This window comes from Phalacrocorax aristotelis, chromosome 3 (assembly GCF_949628215.1).
Source record: "Phalacrocorax aristotelis chromosome 3, bGulAri2.1, whole genome shotgun sequence".
NCBI lineage: Eukaryota > Metazoa > Chordata > Aves > Suliformes > Phalacrocoracidae > Phalacrocorax > Phalacrocorax aristotelis.
The window spans coordinates 131,244,395-131,259,226 of NC_134278.1; the positions used below are offsets into that span (position 1 = coordinate 131,244,395).

Genomic DNA, 14,832 nt, shown 5'->3' on the forward strand with positions numbered 1-14,832 from the left:
AAGCAGATCAGTGATGCAACAAACAAATAGAAAATGCTATTGCATTTCAATTGAAAGAAGCTATGTTTTGTCATTGTTGAGTAGCATACAAACTATTCAATTTTTTATTTTATTATTTTTTTAATAGTGAAGAGCCTACAAGATATTTAGGGTTATCTATTAATTGAAAAAATATGCAGCTTTTGCAGTTCTCTTAAGGTCACTTTTCTATCTTGCAATCCATGGCTAATTTTTACTTTTAATGTCAAACAAACAACTTTTAGTTCTGTCTGCCCTCTCCCCACCCTTTCTGTCTGCTGCTTTGGGTAAACAAATGGAATCCTTTTCAACAAATTATGTGAAAAATAATTTTTCAAAAGCAATTTGTTTTGCCCTGTCTCTGAAAATTGAATTGATTTTTCTGGACATCAGCTGAAACTTACTGCTCATTATTTCTGAAAGCACTGAGCAAAATGAGCAAGAACTTTGATGTACATAATACTCTGCCACAGTGGAGAAATGTTTTAAAATGGAAGTCAGGTATGTTTTGGAGTGCTGTGGAAATTTAGCCATCTGATGTTTATAAAACACTTTGGACCTGACGATGAGTGCTAGAAATGCAATCTTTACTGCTTATGCCAACCTGAGTAATGTTATAGGACAGTACACGTAGTATACATAGTCTGTGATGCCTATTTCACTGCCTCTAAAACCATACGCTGAAAGTTTGTGTTAGCACTTGATAGACCTGAGAGAAGGTCTGTCAAGTGCAGGATGCTATAAACAGTCCTTGACTGTGCAGAGAAGTTGTGCCTCTGTTATTAGACTAAGAAAATAGGCAAAATTAATTCCTGGCTGTTGCTCATAAGTCTCTGAGATAATTCATCAACATCTGGGGAGTTTGAGATTGAAATTATCTAAAAAGAACTTTCTGTGAGTTACTGATGTCCAATGTAAGAGGAGTGTGTTGGGTTGGTTGGTTTGGTTGTTGGGTTTTTTTTTTTTTCTTAAGGCAGGTGAACACACTGACATTTCAGGTATATCTTGTGAGGTTTCAAGTTGCCCAGTGAATTTAAAGTACCAGAAGTCAGTTTTGGTTTAAAAACAGTTACTATAAGCACGGAGCATCAGCTGCATCATCCTGGCTTTCACCTGTGGCTGGCCTGGCTCATTCTGTTGAATTTGAGAAGGTTTGATATGTTCCTGCTAATCTTTCTAAAGAGCGTCTTTGTGGTTTAATGGAAGAAATGGCAAAGGCTAACTTCAGCTAGGGCAGCTCTGTCCCTAGGCTCTCCCTGTAGCCAGGGTGGGGAGAGACAGGTTTAGGGGACCTCTGTTTAAGGGTCTGTTCTGTGTCGTCTTCTCCGGAGTTAAGCTTTCTCTGCTGACTGAGGGTCATCCAAAAAAGACTGACCCTCTCTGAAATCAAGGTAGTCCTTGTTATTGTCTTCTGGTGCAATATAAAAATCTACAAACAAGGAAAAGTAGAGCATTTCCAGTACTGAATTTGTTGCTTCAAACATGTATGCTTTAACCATTAGGTAAAGATACCTTGTATGCAAGAACCCTCTTGCCATAGTATGGATGTAAGTTCAAGTTTGATCTGTTGTATTATGGCATTGCAGGATTTCTTTTCCAGTATGTTACAGATTAACAGAATAGTGATAGTGGAGAATATTGATCATTAAATAGTCCTAAAAATTTACAGATCTGGAGAACAGACAGATACCACAAAGTAGTTTTAAGAATGTTGGCGTATGTTTTGGCAAGTCCTTAAAAATGTAGGCGAAGGTATCACTTTCCTTCCATCAGGTTATTTTACCAGGAAAATCTTATTTATACTTTCTTCCCTGTCTTCTGAAGTTCTGCATATCTACAGATACAGTGCATGCATTTAATAAACAATGGTGTATACTTTAGGTGTTGATTTTTCAAAAGCATGCTGCAGTGTCCTTGTCTGGCTCTCAGTAGAGTCAGTACACCTGTAATCTTTTTAAACACGGTGAACAGAAATCAAGGTGTATGTCAGTAATTGTTAGGTGCAAAAGAGTAAACTGTAGAAAAAGATGCTCTACCAGGTGCAGCTATCTGATACCAGAATAAGCATATCTAATCACTTAACCCTAGATCATGAAAATATTTGAGTAGATAGAAGTGTTTAAGCTATTGAACCAGCAGTAGGTCAGGTCTCTGCTTCCCACCTTGCTGCATGGAGGAATGCTATGTCTGGTCAGAGCTTTGCTTGGTGCCTCTGTCGAGGCAAGAAGGTAAGTCATGACATGAATGCTCCAACCCTCATCCTTCTCTGGATTAATGGGATGGAGATGGAGATGCTTTTCCCAGATGCCTAAAGCAACCCACAGCCAAGTCCAGCAGGTGGTTATCTTGTGCATCTCCATCTAGATGCAGGTGCTGTAACGCAGTGCTGTCTGCATTTGACTTGATGCTTCATTATGAATTCTGAAGCTTCTCCAGACCTCAAAGCTATATTGTAATTTAAGTGATTACCTTTTCTTGCTTCTTCCAGGAACTGCAGCTCAAACTTAAATGTTTTTTAAGAGGTTTGAAAACATATTTCTGAATGTTTTCACTTTTATTATTCACTGATTTTTGGTAGGAATAACAAATCAAAATTATTGAAATACTGCAAGAAATTCTCGTTTTGTGTGATAACCTTCTGAAAGGTTATCCAAATGAAAGCTGATCTTATAAATGTATTTCTCTGACATGTCTAGAGGCAAAACAAGACATGAATGTATCAGTGTACAATCATTCTCTTATGAGGGATGTGGTACTATCCTTCACAATTAAATGCGGTGCCAAAGGAAATGACTTGGGTTATTATCCCTTTTCAGTAATGTGGAAAGTATGCCATGGCAGCAAGCAGGAAGAGAGGTTGCTTAGTGGAAGAGAAGGAAGAAGAAACTGTTTGGAAGGGGTGCAGAGAGACAGCGCTAGCAGCAAGCATAATCCTCTTGGTAGAGTGCCATGTTCAGCAAAGCTTATAAGGATAGAATTTTCCAAGGCATTCAGTGTTTGCCTAATTCTACGCTCCTGTTGGAAAGAGTGATAGAATGTCTGTTCGTGTCAGTGGGAGCAATCAGGCCAACAATTGTGCACTTTTCATATGGGTTTTCAGATGCTTTCATTTCTGCACTTGTGACTTCAGTATAGATTAAAGAAGTGAGTAGACAGCTGTGGGTGAGACAACATATCTATCCAAAATCTAATGGGACTTAAAACCTCTCTTGAGAGTGCCATGCTGAAACAAGTTCAAAGTAATTCCTTGTTATCCCTTAGTCTCTTAAAAGGCTGCCAGTAAGCAGGATCTGGAATCAAGGGGGGAAAATTAAGCCCGCAGGCAAAAGGTTGGTTGAGGTAGGAGTGATGACTGGTTGAAAACAGATGTAGAAGGATAAACATTCAAGTTTGGCAGTGGTGTTCCCACTTTAGATTAAGTCAGATAAATATACCAAGCCTGATGTACGGACTGGTTCACAGCCCCTGAAGATCTGAGTCTGTCCAGGTAGTAGTTCCTTACCATAGCATAGTGAGGTGAAGGAGTCCTTAGAAAGAAGGCTGTGATTTTAACAGTATTGTTATATTAACCAGGAAGATTAACGTTGATACTTCAGGAAGCAAATGCAGGTGTTGGAAATGATCAGCCAAGGAAACTGAAAACAGACGTGACCTGCAATAAATAAGTTGGCAATGTTGGGAGCTGAAGAGTAACCTTTGCATGATACAGTTTGATATCTAGGAGAGCATTACTCTCTGTAAATCAAACCTGTGAATGGGGTGGGGTGGGGGAGGGCGAGGGCAGTTTAGCTGATTGTTTTAGGAAAGAGGGCTACTAGGAAAAGAGCAGCCATCCTGCGTCCAAGTGTGGGTCCATCTAGCCCATTATCCTCTTTGCTATGAGGAGGATATGAGGTTACAATCCTGCAAACTCTTCATGGCACCTCCAAATGCTACACCTTGCTTCTCAAACTCATTTGTCTGTTCTTAAGGCATCACTTCTGCTTCCAGATTTGTAACTGCACTGCATGTTACTGCCGCATGAGCCAAGGTTGTGTTGAGCCCTGGCTAAGTTCTGGCTGTTGCCAGGGAGGTGGGCACTGGTGCTAGGAGCCCCAAAAGCTCATCTGCTTGAGGAGATCATAGACTTCTGCAGGCTCTGGGGTGACACTGGTGGCCAGGCTCTGGCCTCTTCTGTGCAGGCCTCCCAAGAAGTTCAGGAAGGCCCAGATGGCTGGGGCTGCCAGGCCAGGAGTGGACAAGTGCTCGGTGGCCTTCTCAAGCTGCCCCAGCTGCAGGCATGCAAGGTAAGTCCCAGGAGTGGGGATGCTGAACGGTGCAGTCCATGCTCTAGGGGCTGGATCTCCTGCCTGCCTGCCTTGAAAAGGCATCAGTAGGAAAGGGGTGAAGGGCACTGATTTTGTGTCTTGGCTCGGGTGAAACCTCTGATTTGCAAAGTATCTGGATCCCTTGGCGCGTCTCAAGACTCAGCTGTTCCTCTCTCACATCAACCATTTCACTGTGCTGTCTGCCTTCCAGGGGGCTGCTGAGCCCAGAACTGGGCCTTCCTCCAGGCAGCCCCTTCGCTGAGCAGCGTAGGCCTGTGTGGCACTTGCCTCTTGTCCCTGTTGCAAGCTGTAGGGCAGTGACCCTGCATGGAAACCTACTCTCCCAGCCTCCAGTAGGTTTCTGCACTGGTGATGTCCAGAGGCAGATGTCACTGTAGTGATTCTCAGTGATTGTACTAGTCCTGTCCTCTCCCAGTCTATGAAAACTCAGGTCTCAGATTAGCATTGTGAGTGAAATGAGAGACGAGGATTTGTCTGAAAGATGGGACTGTAGTGAAGTCCATGACGTTGCTGCTTTTCTGTAACTCCTGTTTGATGCTCAGGCTGTCTGAGTGACTGTCCTGGTACAGAGCTTGAACAAAACTGAGAAAGGGGCAAGGCAGTCCTACAGTGGGAGCTTCGGATCCTGATGAGACTGCTTGCTGTTGTAGTGGCCCAAGAGGCCCTTATTGCTGTGGGGGTATGTACAGTAGGCTGAAGAGCGACAGTGCCTGATGTGACAAATGTAGCAATTGAAAAAACTTAGAGGCATAAAATGGTATGTCAGCATCTGGGATATAACTGAACCTTATTTCACTAATATTTGCACATCACCTAATTCTGCTGGTTGCCTTTAACTACCTCATATCTTCTTTACAGCAAGAGTAATAATTTCCTTGGAGGAATTAGTGAGGTGTGTAACTGGTGGTAAATTCAGTGGTGTTGCATTTAAAATTTTGCAAAATGCATTAAGAGGCACACTGGGGGAGTAGTAAGCACAGTTCACCTGTGTGTGTTCATTCACAATTTCATTAATTTCATTCTTTCTGAAAAATTCATGTGTTGCATGTTCCTGCTTCTTTCTTAGTTTTTTTGACAGAGTATTGCTTGAAAAGGTTTGCAAGCAATCATTCATGGCTCTTCTGCCTATGTGTGTAATGAGTGTCTACGTAAGGTTTTTTTAGCTCATTATGGGCAGAAATATTCTTGCTCACTGACAGCATACTGGCGGCAACCAGGCTTTCTTCAGGGGAGTAGCTCACACACTCACTGTGTTGAGGAGGTAGCGGAGATAAAAGTAAAAACAGTGCTTGAAGAAAAAGGAGGCTGATCAGGGTATGTTTGTTATTTCTAAGCTTTTTCAAACATTTTAATTAAAATGACAAAATAAAAAAATATGACACTGTGTAAAGAGCGACGTGTCATTTTTGCTGTATGCATTACGTTTTCTACAAATAACATGCTCTTGCATTATTTGAAGGCAGGGGGAAGACTGTAAACCTTTTCTGCAGCCAGAAGAATGATGGAAGTTGGAATCCTTTTTGCATAATTGCCTCGCTTTTTGCTTGTGGATACAGCTGTGCTAACACAATGCAACATTTGAGTTGAGAGGTCTGCAAATCCTGGCACCAATGACAATTTTTAGACTGAGGCTCTTATTTGGTTGATTTTCAAAGTGCTCAGTTGTATCTATGTGTCCCTGGAAGTAGGCTTTCAGTTAACTTCTTGGAGGAAATACTTTCAAAAGGAAAAGTTTAATTTTGCCAAGAATCAGATAAGGTCCAAGTAATTAGACAAACCGGAGCTTTGTAGGTTAGAGATGAACACAACTCCTTCCATGGGGTAGTGCAAATGTGCTAGGAGAACAGGAAAATGAAATGCATGAGGACACTTAAATTTGCTGAAAATCTTAAGTTCTGTGTATATCTCCTTGCATATTCTCAAGTGTAGGATTGCATTTCAGAAGTATTTTTTTCACTTTTTAAAAAGGTAAAATGCATTTATCTGTCCTGTTTCTGGTTTCCAGTTTAACCCACCAGAAAATGAGTTCACTGAATCAATTGTATTAACACTATGTATTTATAAATTGCTATTATAATTTGATTGTAATATGCTAATTCAGCATAGGTTACCAAGTACATATGTAGTAGGCTCTACATATCTTATGTGCATTTCTGTCATGAGATGGTAGGGATTGTATTTCAACTCATCTACTGCACCCCACTACTAGCAAAGTGGATGGCCTAAGGACTACATCGACAGCTATCAATCAGCGTTAGTCTTCTGACATCAGGTAACCTTTGCCAGTTTGTACTTAAGGTCTGGACTGATATTTTTTCCTGTTCTTCAATGGGTGCAGACTAGTGAAACGCCTTGTTTGCCTAAAGTAGTGTCTGTGAGTGTATATGCTCAGTGGTTGGGTGGCTTTTACAGATTGATAATGAAAGAGGACAGCCAGTTCCTTCAGTGGGATAATTCTGTAGGTTGGCCAGCAAAAGGAAGGCTGCAGATCTCTCCTCTTCCTTCAGTAACGGCGTTAACAGAGTCTCTTCCCTCATTCCTTTTGTCACGATTTGTAAACAGATATTCTTTTCCTCAGACAGATCTTGTTAGTTTGGCCAAGACATCAAAAATCATAGTTAAGAACTAAGGAACAGGAAGCCAGAGCAGTTGCATAGCCTTGATTCCTTAGGAAACCGAGCACAGGTGAAGTAAGGATTGTGGGCAGGGACTTTTAAGTTCCCCAGATTGCTGTTGCCTTTGCTTTCCAGCTCAGGGGTGGAGTACAGACTGTCTTATCATTGCTGGGACTTTTAGCTAAAGAAAATGGGATGTTTTGCTCTGTAAATGCATGATTGGAATGAGAGGAGTAAAGGGAAGGATCCTGAGAAGTCCAGGAAGATAGTGATCAGCACTACTACAGTTAGGTATAACAACATACAAAATACCAAATAAACTGCGGGAGAGGTAGGGAAGTAGGAGCTGTTTTGACAAGAAGTCAGAAGGCTCGGCTGCATCCAGGCACCTGAACGGTGCTTTGGCATTCCTGTGTAAATGAAAACCAGGAGGAGAAGGGAATGGAAGAAAGAAGGTGAAAAGCACCAGGTTTTTTTGAAACATGAAGCTTGCATGGGTGTTAGCATCCATGGAGTAGCATTGCATTTCAGAGAAATTTGCCAACCAAGCAAATCATTCCTTTTCCCTCCCCTGTCTTGTCCTTTACACAGATGAGCTTTGTCTTTGATTTGAAGAGCTGTGGGAAGACAGCGCTACTTACAGGAGAGACTCATGTTGCTGGAAGGAAGCCACCCAAACATCAGAGCAGCAGGCAGTAGTCTAGCACCTGCTGCCCTTTGAGAGCTAAGAGCTGTGGAGACTGCTAAGTAGGTAAAGTACTGACTGCTTAAATGCAGAAGAGGCTATCTTCCAGATGGCTAGACAAAAGGGCACATGAATTATACAGTGATGACATTTTCAGATGGGTTTCTGAGCAGTCACCCAGGCAATGGCTAAGCAAATCTATCTAGACTCTCTGCCTCAATGCTCAAAACACAGAGGAAGGAGAAAATGCTTGTCTCTGGTATGTACAGAAGACAGCATGCTTTGCTGTCTTTCTCCATTGTCTTTCTCAATCAAAGATGGTAGATTTTTTCCTTTCTGACAGCCTCATGCTGTCTGAACTCAACAAAGACATCTTCAGAGCAGTGGTTTTTCAGCCTGTTTTGGATCTCAGTAAGCATCAAATGTGGACAGCTGTGTAGAGAAATGACACCTCCAAACAGTAGGTTTGGTTTTATGCAGTTGTGTCTCTGTACCTTGTGGAGGTACCTCTGAACTCCGAGGTGGGAGACAGGTAGGGGCCAGCTTTCAGTTTTTGGAGTGTTGCACCCACTGCTGGCCATGCATTTTACCAGTGGGTGTTAATGTCTATTTGCATATTGTGTGGCCTAAAAAAAGAACATGCACAAAAAACCCAACAGTGTTTCCCACTCTGCTGCTTTTAATCAGAAATACCTAAAACTACTCAAACATGGAACAGTATTTAGGTTACCCTAAGTCAGTTTGAAATTACAGTGTAACCCCAAAAGGTAGCATGGATTGGTTCACTAGCTATGTAGAGAGCTGAGAAGAGCAAGGATTTGAGCTCAGCGAGGCTTAGAGTTATGGTCATACTGATAGTAATAATATTACATAAAGAGTAACAATAATAGCAGCTATGGAAAAGTTTAGAGCTTCAGAGCCTCTTATAAGCAAAGTAAGCAGTGGTCTAGTCTGAGGCTCTCTTCTGACGTAGAGTGATACTGCTCTTTGAAGGGCAAACTATTTGTATGTTTGCATTCTTCTGTATATTTGAGTGTGGAAGCTTAAAAACTCTGTTTTGAGATAAAATGAATGTAAAAATCTTGGCATGGTCTTATCTTGGCAATAGGCTTGCATGCAGATGTCCTTGTAGTTAAGTTTTTTTAAAAAAAAAAACAACAACCAAACCCAACAATTAAAAAACATTAGCTTTCCTGTGGAGGGGTTGTTGTTTGGAAATGTAATGATTAACGACTGAGACTAGAGGTGCAAATACAACTGCATGATCTTGCTCAGAAACCCGTAATGTAACTCATGTAAAATATTTAATTTTTCCCCCTTGTGGTATTGAATTTGGTGTTGCCATTAAGATGATAGCATCAACTTGGAAAACTGAATTCTTACTCCTTTTTGGGTTTCCTGGGTCTCCCTCCACCTTAAGTCTTTCAGGTGCAAATTCCCTTTTCAGAATTCATTGAAAGAAAACATTATTATTTTATTATTAAAAAAAAGTCTTGTTTTAGTGCAACCTCTAGGTTGTTTAGAATAGCCAATATAAAATACCAGAAGTCTTTGAAATGCCTGATTCTCCCCAGAGCAGAACGACTGTTTTGTACCCTTGTGCATGTGGCAAATAAGTACGTGGCTCAACTGATTTAATAGCACCTCTAAACCCACCAACTTCACTTTAATCTCTTATAGGATTGGTGCAATCAAATTATTTAGACAGGCTTTAAGTAGAACAACACCAATCACAATGCTTCAGAGTCTCATGAGGAATGTATTCCTTTAAATATGCTGATTTACAAAGAAAGTGATTCCTTCCCTCTGCCCCCGTGCAGTTTTTTGTCTTGTCTTGGTTGAACTCTAGTGTTTGGCTTTCACAAGAATGCAGAATTCAGGATTTTTCTTTCAACCTTTAAAGTCTGCAAACTCTGCCTGGAAAACGGTCTGGTTCCTTAGCTTTCCCATCATGGCTGCTCCTTAACCAGAATCCGAGTGGAAAAATGTAACCTTCTCTAGTGCTCTTGTGGTATGACCTCTGGAAACGAGGGTGAACAATTTAAAGCTTCCTGCTACATGTTAAAACCAAGAGAAAATGTTTTTCTCCTGCCTCTGCTCCTCACTCTTTTCCAGTACTTGTGCTTGACATGGCTCTTCATTTAACCTTTTTTTTTTTACTTTTAAGCTCCTTCCTCCTCCTTGGTTCTATTTACCCTTTTTGATGCCCTCTCCTAAGGCATTAGACGGAAGCAGAAGCATGTGTGTACATGTGTGTGGGCAGGGGGGCAGGTATGTGTCAAATTCGGGTATTTAACACTCTGCATTCTCTGTCCCAGCTGGTTTGTTTTACTCAAGCTCCATCTGCAGCCATGCCGCTAAACTTGATTTTCACTGCTGCTCCCTGCCATTTATATTTTAATTTCTGCTTAAATCAAGTCAAAACTTGTGCCTCTATCTTATTCTGTAACGTTTTGCACCTGCAATATTTGTCACTCAGGTAACTGGAACTTCCAACACAACTACCTACTATGTGGTCAGTAAATGTGTGCACAAGGAGAAAAGTTAGGCTATTTAAATACAATTGTAAGGTCACTGTTCAAAATCCTAGGAGGACTTTTTCGGCGTGGAACTTGGCTCCTGTTTAGTTCAGAAGTTTGTTCACAAATTACTGGTGTGAATTGGTTGTGACTTCAGAGGAGCTCTACTGATCAGCGGGAGATCACCCCCATGATATTTCTCATTATGTGCACATGCTCTAGTTATGCGTTTTCGTATTCTTCTGGGTGTTAAACCATTCATTTAGTTTACCTGATAGTGGAAAATGCAGTTTCTTCCTAATTTCACCTTCAGTTTCTCACTTGGACATGACTCTCAGAAGACCTAATTGCATTTTAGGAACTTCAAGCAGGATAAATTTTTTTTTTTGGGGGGTGGGGGGGGTGGTGGAGTTGGGTTTTATTTGTTTTGGCGGGGGTTGCCTTTGTTTGGTTTTTTTAACATTCCTGGTAATGTGTTTTCTCCCTTGTAGGTGACTTGTAGTTCCTCCACCCCCCCCACCACTGGTCAGCCCTGTTAATATGGCAATATTTGAGAGCGATTGTAGTGACATCTAACATTTTGTTCTGTTTGTTTGCTTGACCTCAGCATGAAACAACAACAATCATCATGCTTTAGCATTCTTTTTTTAATGAGCACATTAAAATCTACTCAGATCAGTTGTGAAGAGAAGGGAGAAACATGGAACTTCAAGTAACACTGTCTTTTTGAAGCAATTTGTGGAAAAATAATAGACTAAAGGGATATGTAAGGACTCTGGTAGGAAATAAATGGCACTGTGTTGTTGACAGAAAGGGTTTTGGCAGAAGGCTTGTGACTGTTTCTGTGGCTTAGAAAGGAATTTCCTACAGACTGGACTAACCATTAAAAAATGTTTCTGCTTTTAGGAGTTCAAGGCATACAGTGGAATCTTCCAGGGGAAGATGTCGTCTTTGACAATGAAAGCCCGTTGTCTGGACAAAAGAGGAAGTTTCTTTAAGGTAAATGGGATATTCATACAGAACACAAAGCACATGGGTTTATGTGAAGCAAGTGTGGCAGAATGTGCAGTACAGTATGTGATACGTAGCAAGCCTTTTCTGTAAAATAGGAAGCATTTCATCTGTTTTTACAGATGGCATTTGTGGTTAGGTTACCATTCAGTTATTTCATGTGTATATTGTTTTCCTGTACACTGAATAGAATATTTGGTGTAAACCAGCTTGTGCCTTTCTTTGCTGATAATGCTGAGAATGTAAGCTTTATTATGCATAGGCATAAAATTACTAGAGCTTTCATAAACTGGATTTCTATAGCTTAAGAATTGCAGTACAGGTTTATGAATTCCATTACTGGATTGAAAATAGATTTAATTTCCTTGCCTATTTTAGGAAAAATTGATGGGGGCTCCTTGTTTGTGGGTAATCTGAACACTCACAAAAATACTATATTTGTATTCTCAATGTATATTTCAGCCCATTCTGTGTTTTGGTGTTTTTTCTTTGTTTGGGGGTTTTGTTTAGTTGTTTTTTTTAAAGCCTAAGTGTGTCTCATTTGAAATGGACAAGAAGCTGACGCTTAGCTCACTGCCATACTCTCAAAAATCCAGGAAGTCAGATGGCTTTGTCTTCAGGTACCCACATACTTTAAAGGAGTCTAATGCTTCCTCCCTTAAGATACTCAGGCCAGCTTCCTGATGATACAGGCACCGAGAACTAGTAATTCTGTTTTTGGCATGGACGTGCTTGTAGAGAGAAAACAGAAATAATTCAATTTAGTGCTTCTGGGGGCTGTTTTGAGATGTCTTGTGGCTTACAGCATACCTAATACAGCATATTCCAGTGAGAAATATCTTTTGGGTGAGAGCCCTTCTGTCTCCTCCCAATTCTATTCCACCACTGAACAGAGCTGATGCATGGTGATGTACGAAAGGGGCCAGGAAGGCAGGATGCAACATACACTCTCCTAATGCCCCTGGGAAACACCTGGGAGTACAGGCATGGGTGGAGGCCACTCCAGACTCGAGGTGGGGCTCAGAGCTGCAGGGAGGTAAAGGCCTCAGTGGAAGCACCTTCAAATACTCCCTGGAACTCTTCAGAAATGCATTTTTTCCTGGGTGTGAATATCTGATATTTGTCCCACTAACCTCATTACAGCTGGAAAATGGAACCTTGAGAACTGCATGAGAAAGGATGCTCTTTAGATTGGCTGCCTGCTGTCATTAGGTTTTGTGCATCTCCTGTGATCATCTTCATTTCTACATAGTTATAAATCGCTTCTGTGTCTGGGAACTTCTGTCAAGGATTGAACTTGATGACTTAATTTTACTTTTTCCCAGGATTTCCTGCAGAGTTAACTTGCATGATTGGCCCCAGATCTGCTCAGCAGTAGTAATTTAGCTCAGGCGTGAACAATTGCACTGCAAAAATAAGCATTGATCACCATGTCTTCTCTTCTGCCTCTTGTTCTGTGAGGGTTGTTAAGGCTTTGGGGGATCAGTCAGAGGGCTTTCAGGGCTGCGGTGAGCTTACTGTTTTCTAGGGGAATGTGGGAACATGTTTTGGTCTTTTTATATGACAGAGAGAGACTTTATGCAGTGGAGAGACTTTAGAGAACTGTGATCTTTCAGGCTGGCGTCACGAAAAGCAGAGGTGCAGTAGGAATTATCAGTATGGTTTTCAAAAGATGACTGAATCACATTAATGGTGTTTTATTTATGTATAATGGAGGAGGTCTGGAGGCTGTGCTGAAGTGTATTGTAGAGACGGCTGTAGTTAACATTTTCTTCCAGAAAAAATGGATCAGTTGATCTGAGATGTAGTTAACAAAGCCTTTGTGTGCACTGTGTGAGTACAGCTCTGAACACCATATACTTCTAGAGAGCAGGGCAAGGAAAATAGTGTCCAGGCAGTGCCACTTTATTGAGAGTATGCTGACCTATTAAACTGTGGTGTCCTACCACTGGCCGGGAAGAGATGTGTATTTTTGTGATGTGAGGAAAAGAGTAGTGTGTTGCATAAACAAGCTTGGGATCAGGGTTAAATACAACAAATTTGTCTCTTCTGTGCTAGAATTTTGCGCTTTATATAATGCCAGGGTCGCAGTGGCTGTCTTGCTGGGCAAGTCTTTGCTCTAAGGAGCAATCAAAATTTACAAGTGCTTCTAAGCGCTGAATTGATTTACCTTGACCACTTCCCTTAGAATATTCACTGCCTGCTGTAGCTTCTTCCAGTGAAAGATGCTAATACTTGCTCGGTTTATATTAAGAGAAAGCATGCTGCTTTTCTTTCTTTCTTGTACTGCAGCAAATGTGATTGACCAGCCAAAAGCTCTAAGTAGCGGCAAGCAGCGCCACTTCACTGACTCTTCCTAGCTACTGCCTCCTCTGTTGCTCCTAGTGCACCACACTTTCCTCGTGGGTCCTGTGCCCCACGTTTCAGGTGTTGCTGTTTCCATTCCCTCTGTTCCTCTGGGACAGAAATGCCATTCTTTTGCTGCCTGAATCTGACCCTAATGCTTGGGGGAGTGGGTTTCGTAGCAGATGATAAATACACTCATGACAGGCTGCAGACGAAGGAGAACCAAGCAAATGGTATTTGGTGCCTTTAGCACACAGAGAGCTATAATGAACGCTGGTGCAGTGTGCAGAAACAGTTTCTGTGTTAGCAGCTTCATAATACTGTTGTAGTAACACGCGTACATGTTGAAGTGTTTGTTTCATGTGTTGCATGTTATCTTTATCTTAAGGCAATCTTACCAGGCCACTTTCTAGGAAACAAATGATCAGTGCTACAGTGACAGCATTTTTTCCTCTTTGGCTGGCCCAGAGTTTCATGTGGTCAGCAATAAACAGGGTCTGCTGGGGACAGGAATGGCTTATCAGTTTTGCAACACACTTTTGTTACATCTTGTACCTCATAAGCACAAATGTCAACCTTGTTTGATGGCAGTCCACAGCCATCTAAGGAGAATGGTCATATCTTCAAATCAAGAAACTGTCTCACTTATGAGGAATATTTCTAGATTATCACTTATGCATGTGCTGAAGGAACCATGATGTCAGTGGGACTGTAAGCAAGTGCCCGTGTCATTTTCTGCAGACCTTTGTATCTCCTGTGTAAGTAATTCTTGTGTGGAAAATAGATGCTGGAATAGGTATTATGTGCACCTCCTGTTTGGGATGTCATGGTTGTAGTTACTCAAAATGATTAGGAACGTGGTATGCCTGAGAAATTTCAAGACACTGGACCAGGCGTTAAGAAGTATTTTCAATTAAGAAGCTAAAGGTGTCCTAAATTTTCTTAAGGACAGCCTGGCAGGAGAATGGCCTGATGAACAGTGGAAATAAAAGATGCCTCAAAGCTGCCTTTGCAGATGTCTCACCAACCCTGGGAAGTTGCACTGTTGGACCACTGTTCTGAACCTACAGCATTGAAATGGAAGCTGCAGGCAGTCAGTGCATCCAGCCTCTGTGTAGTGTACCCAGTGTGTCTGTGTGTTGCACTTGTGTGTACAGTGAAATTACCTTCTTTCCCTCCCCCACATTTGTAAAATCATGGCAAGTTACGTTTGCTACAGCTGGACAAATGAGCAAAGAAAACGCTTGAGACATCAGACTTTTTTCAGTTTGTTGTTTTAATTTGCCTTGTCTGCTTAGGAGACCTAGTAA

General features: G+C 41.4%; 1 protein-coding gene across 14 annotated transcripts in view; it reads left to right on the forward strand.

Annotated features, from left to right (window-relative positions):
* Positions 1-14,832, forward strand: part of LOC142055585 (sodium/potassium/calcium exchanger 3-like) — a 273,389-nt gene that overhangs the window by 211,090 nt on the left and 47,467 nt on the right. For 7 of the 14 annotated variants that reach the window (XM_075089697.1, XM_075089698.1, XM_075089703.1 and 4 more), the window contains one exon: positions 11,072-11,164. In XM_075089697.1, the coding sequence (XP_074945798.1) occupies positions 11,072-11,164 (93 nt within the window). Of the gene's footprint in view, positions 1-7,552; positions 7,713-11,068; positions 11,165-14,832 lie in introns of those variants that run through there. The other 7 variants (XM_075089701.1, XM_075089710.1, XM_075089706.1 and 4 more) reach the window with 3 other exon arrangements.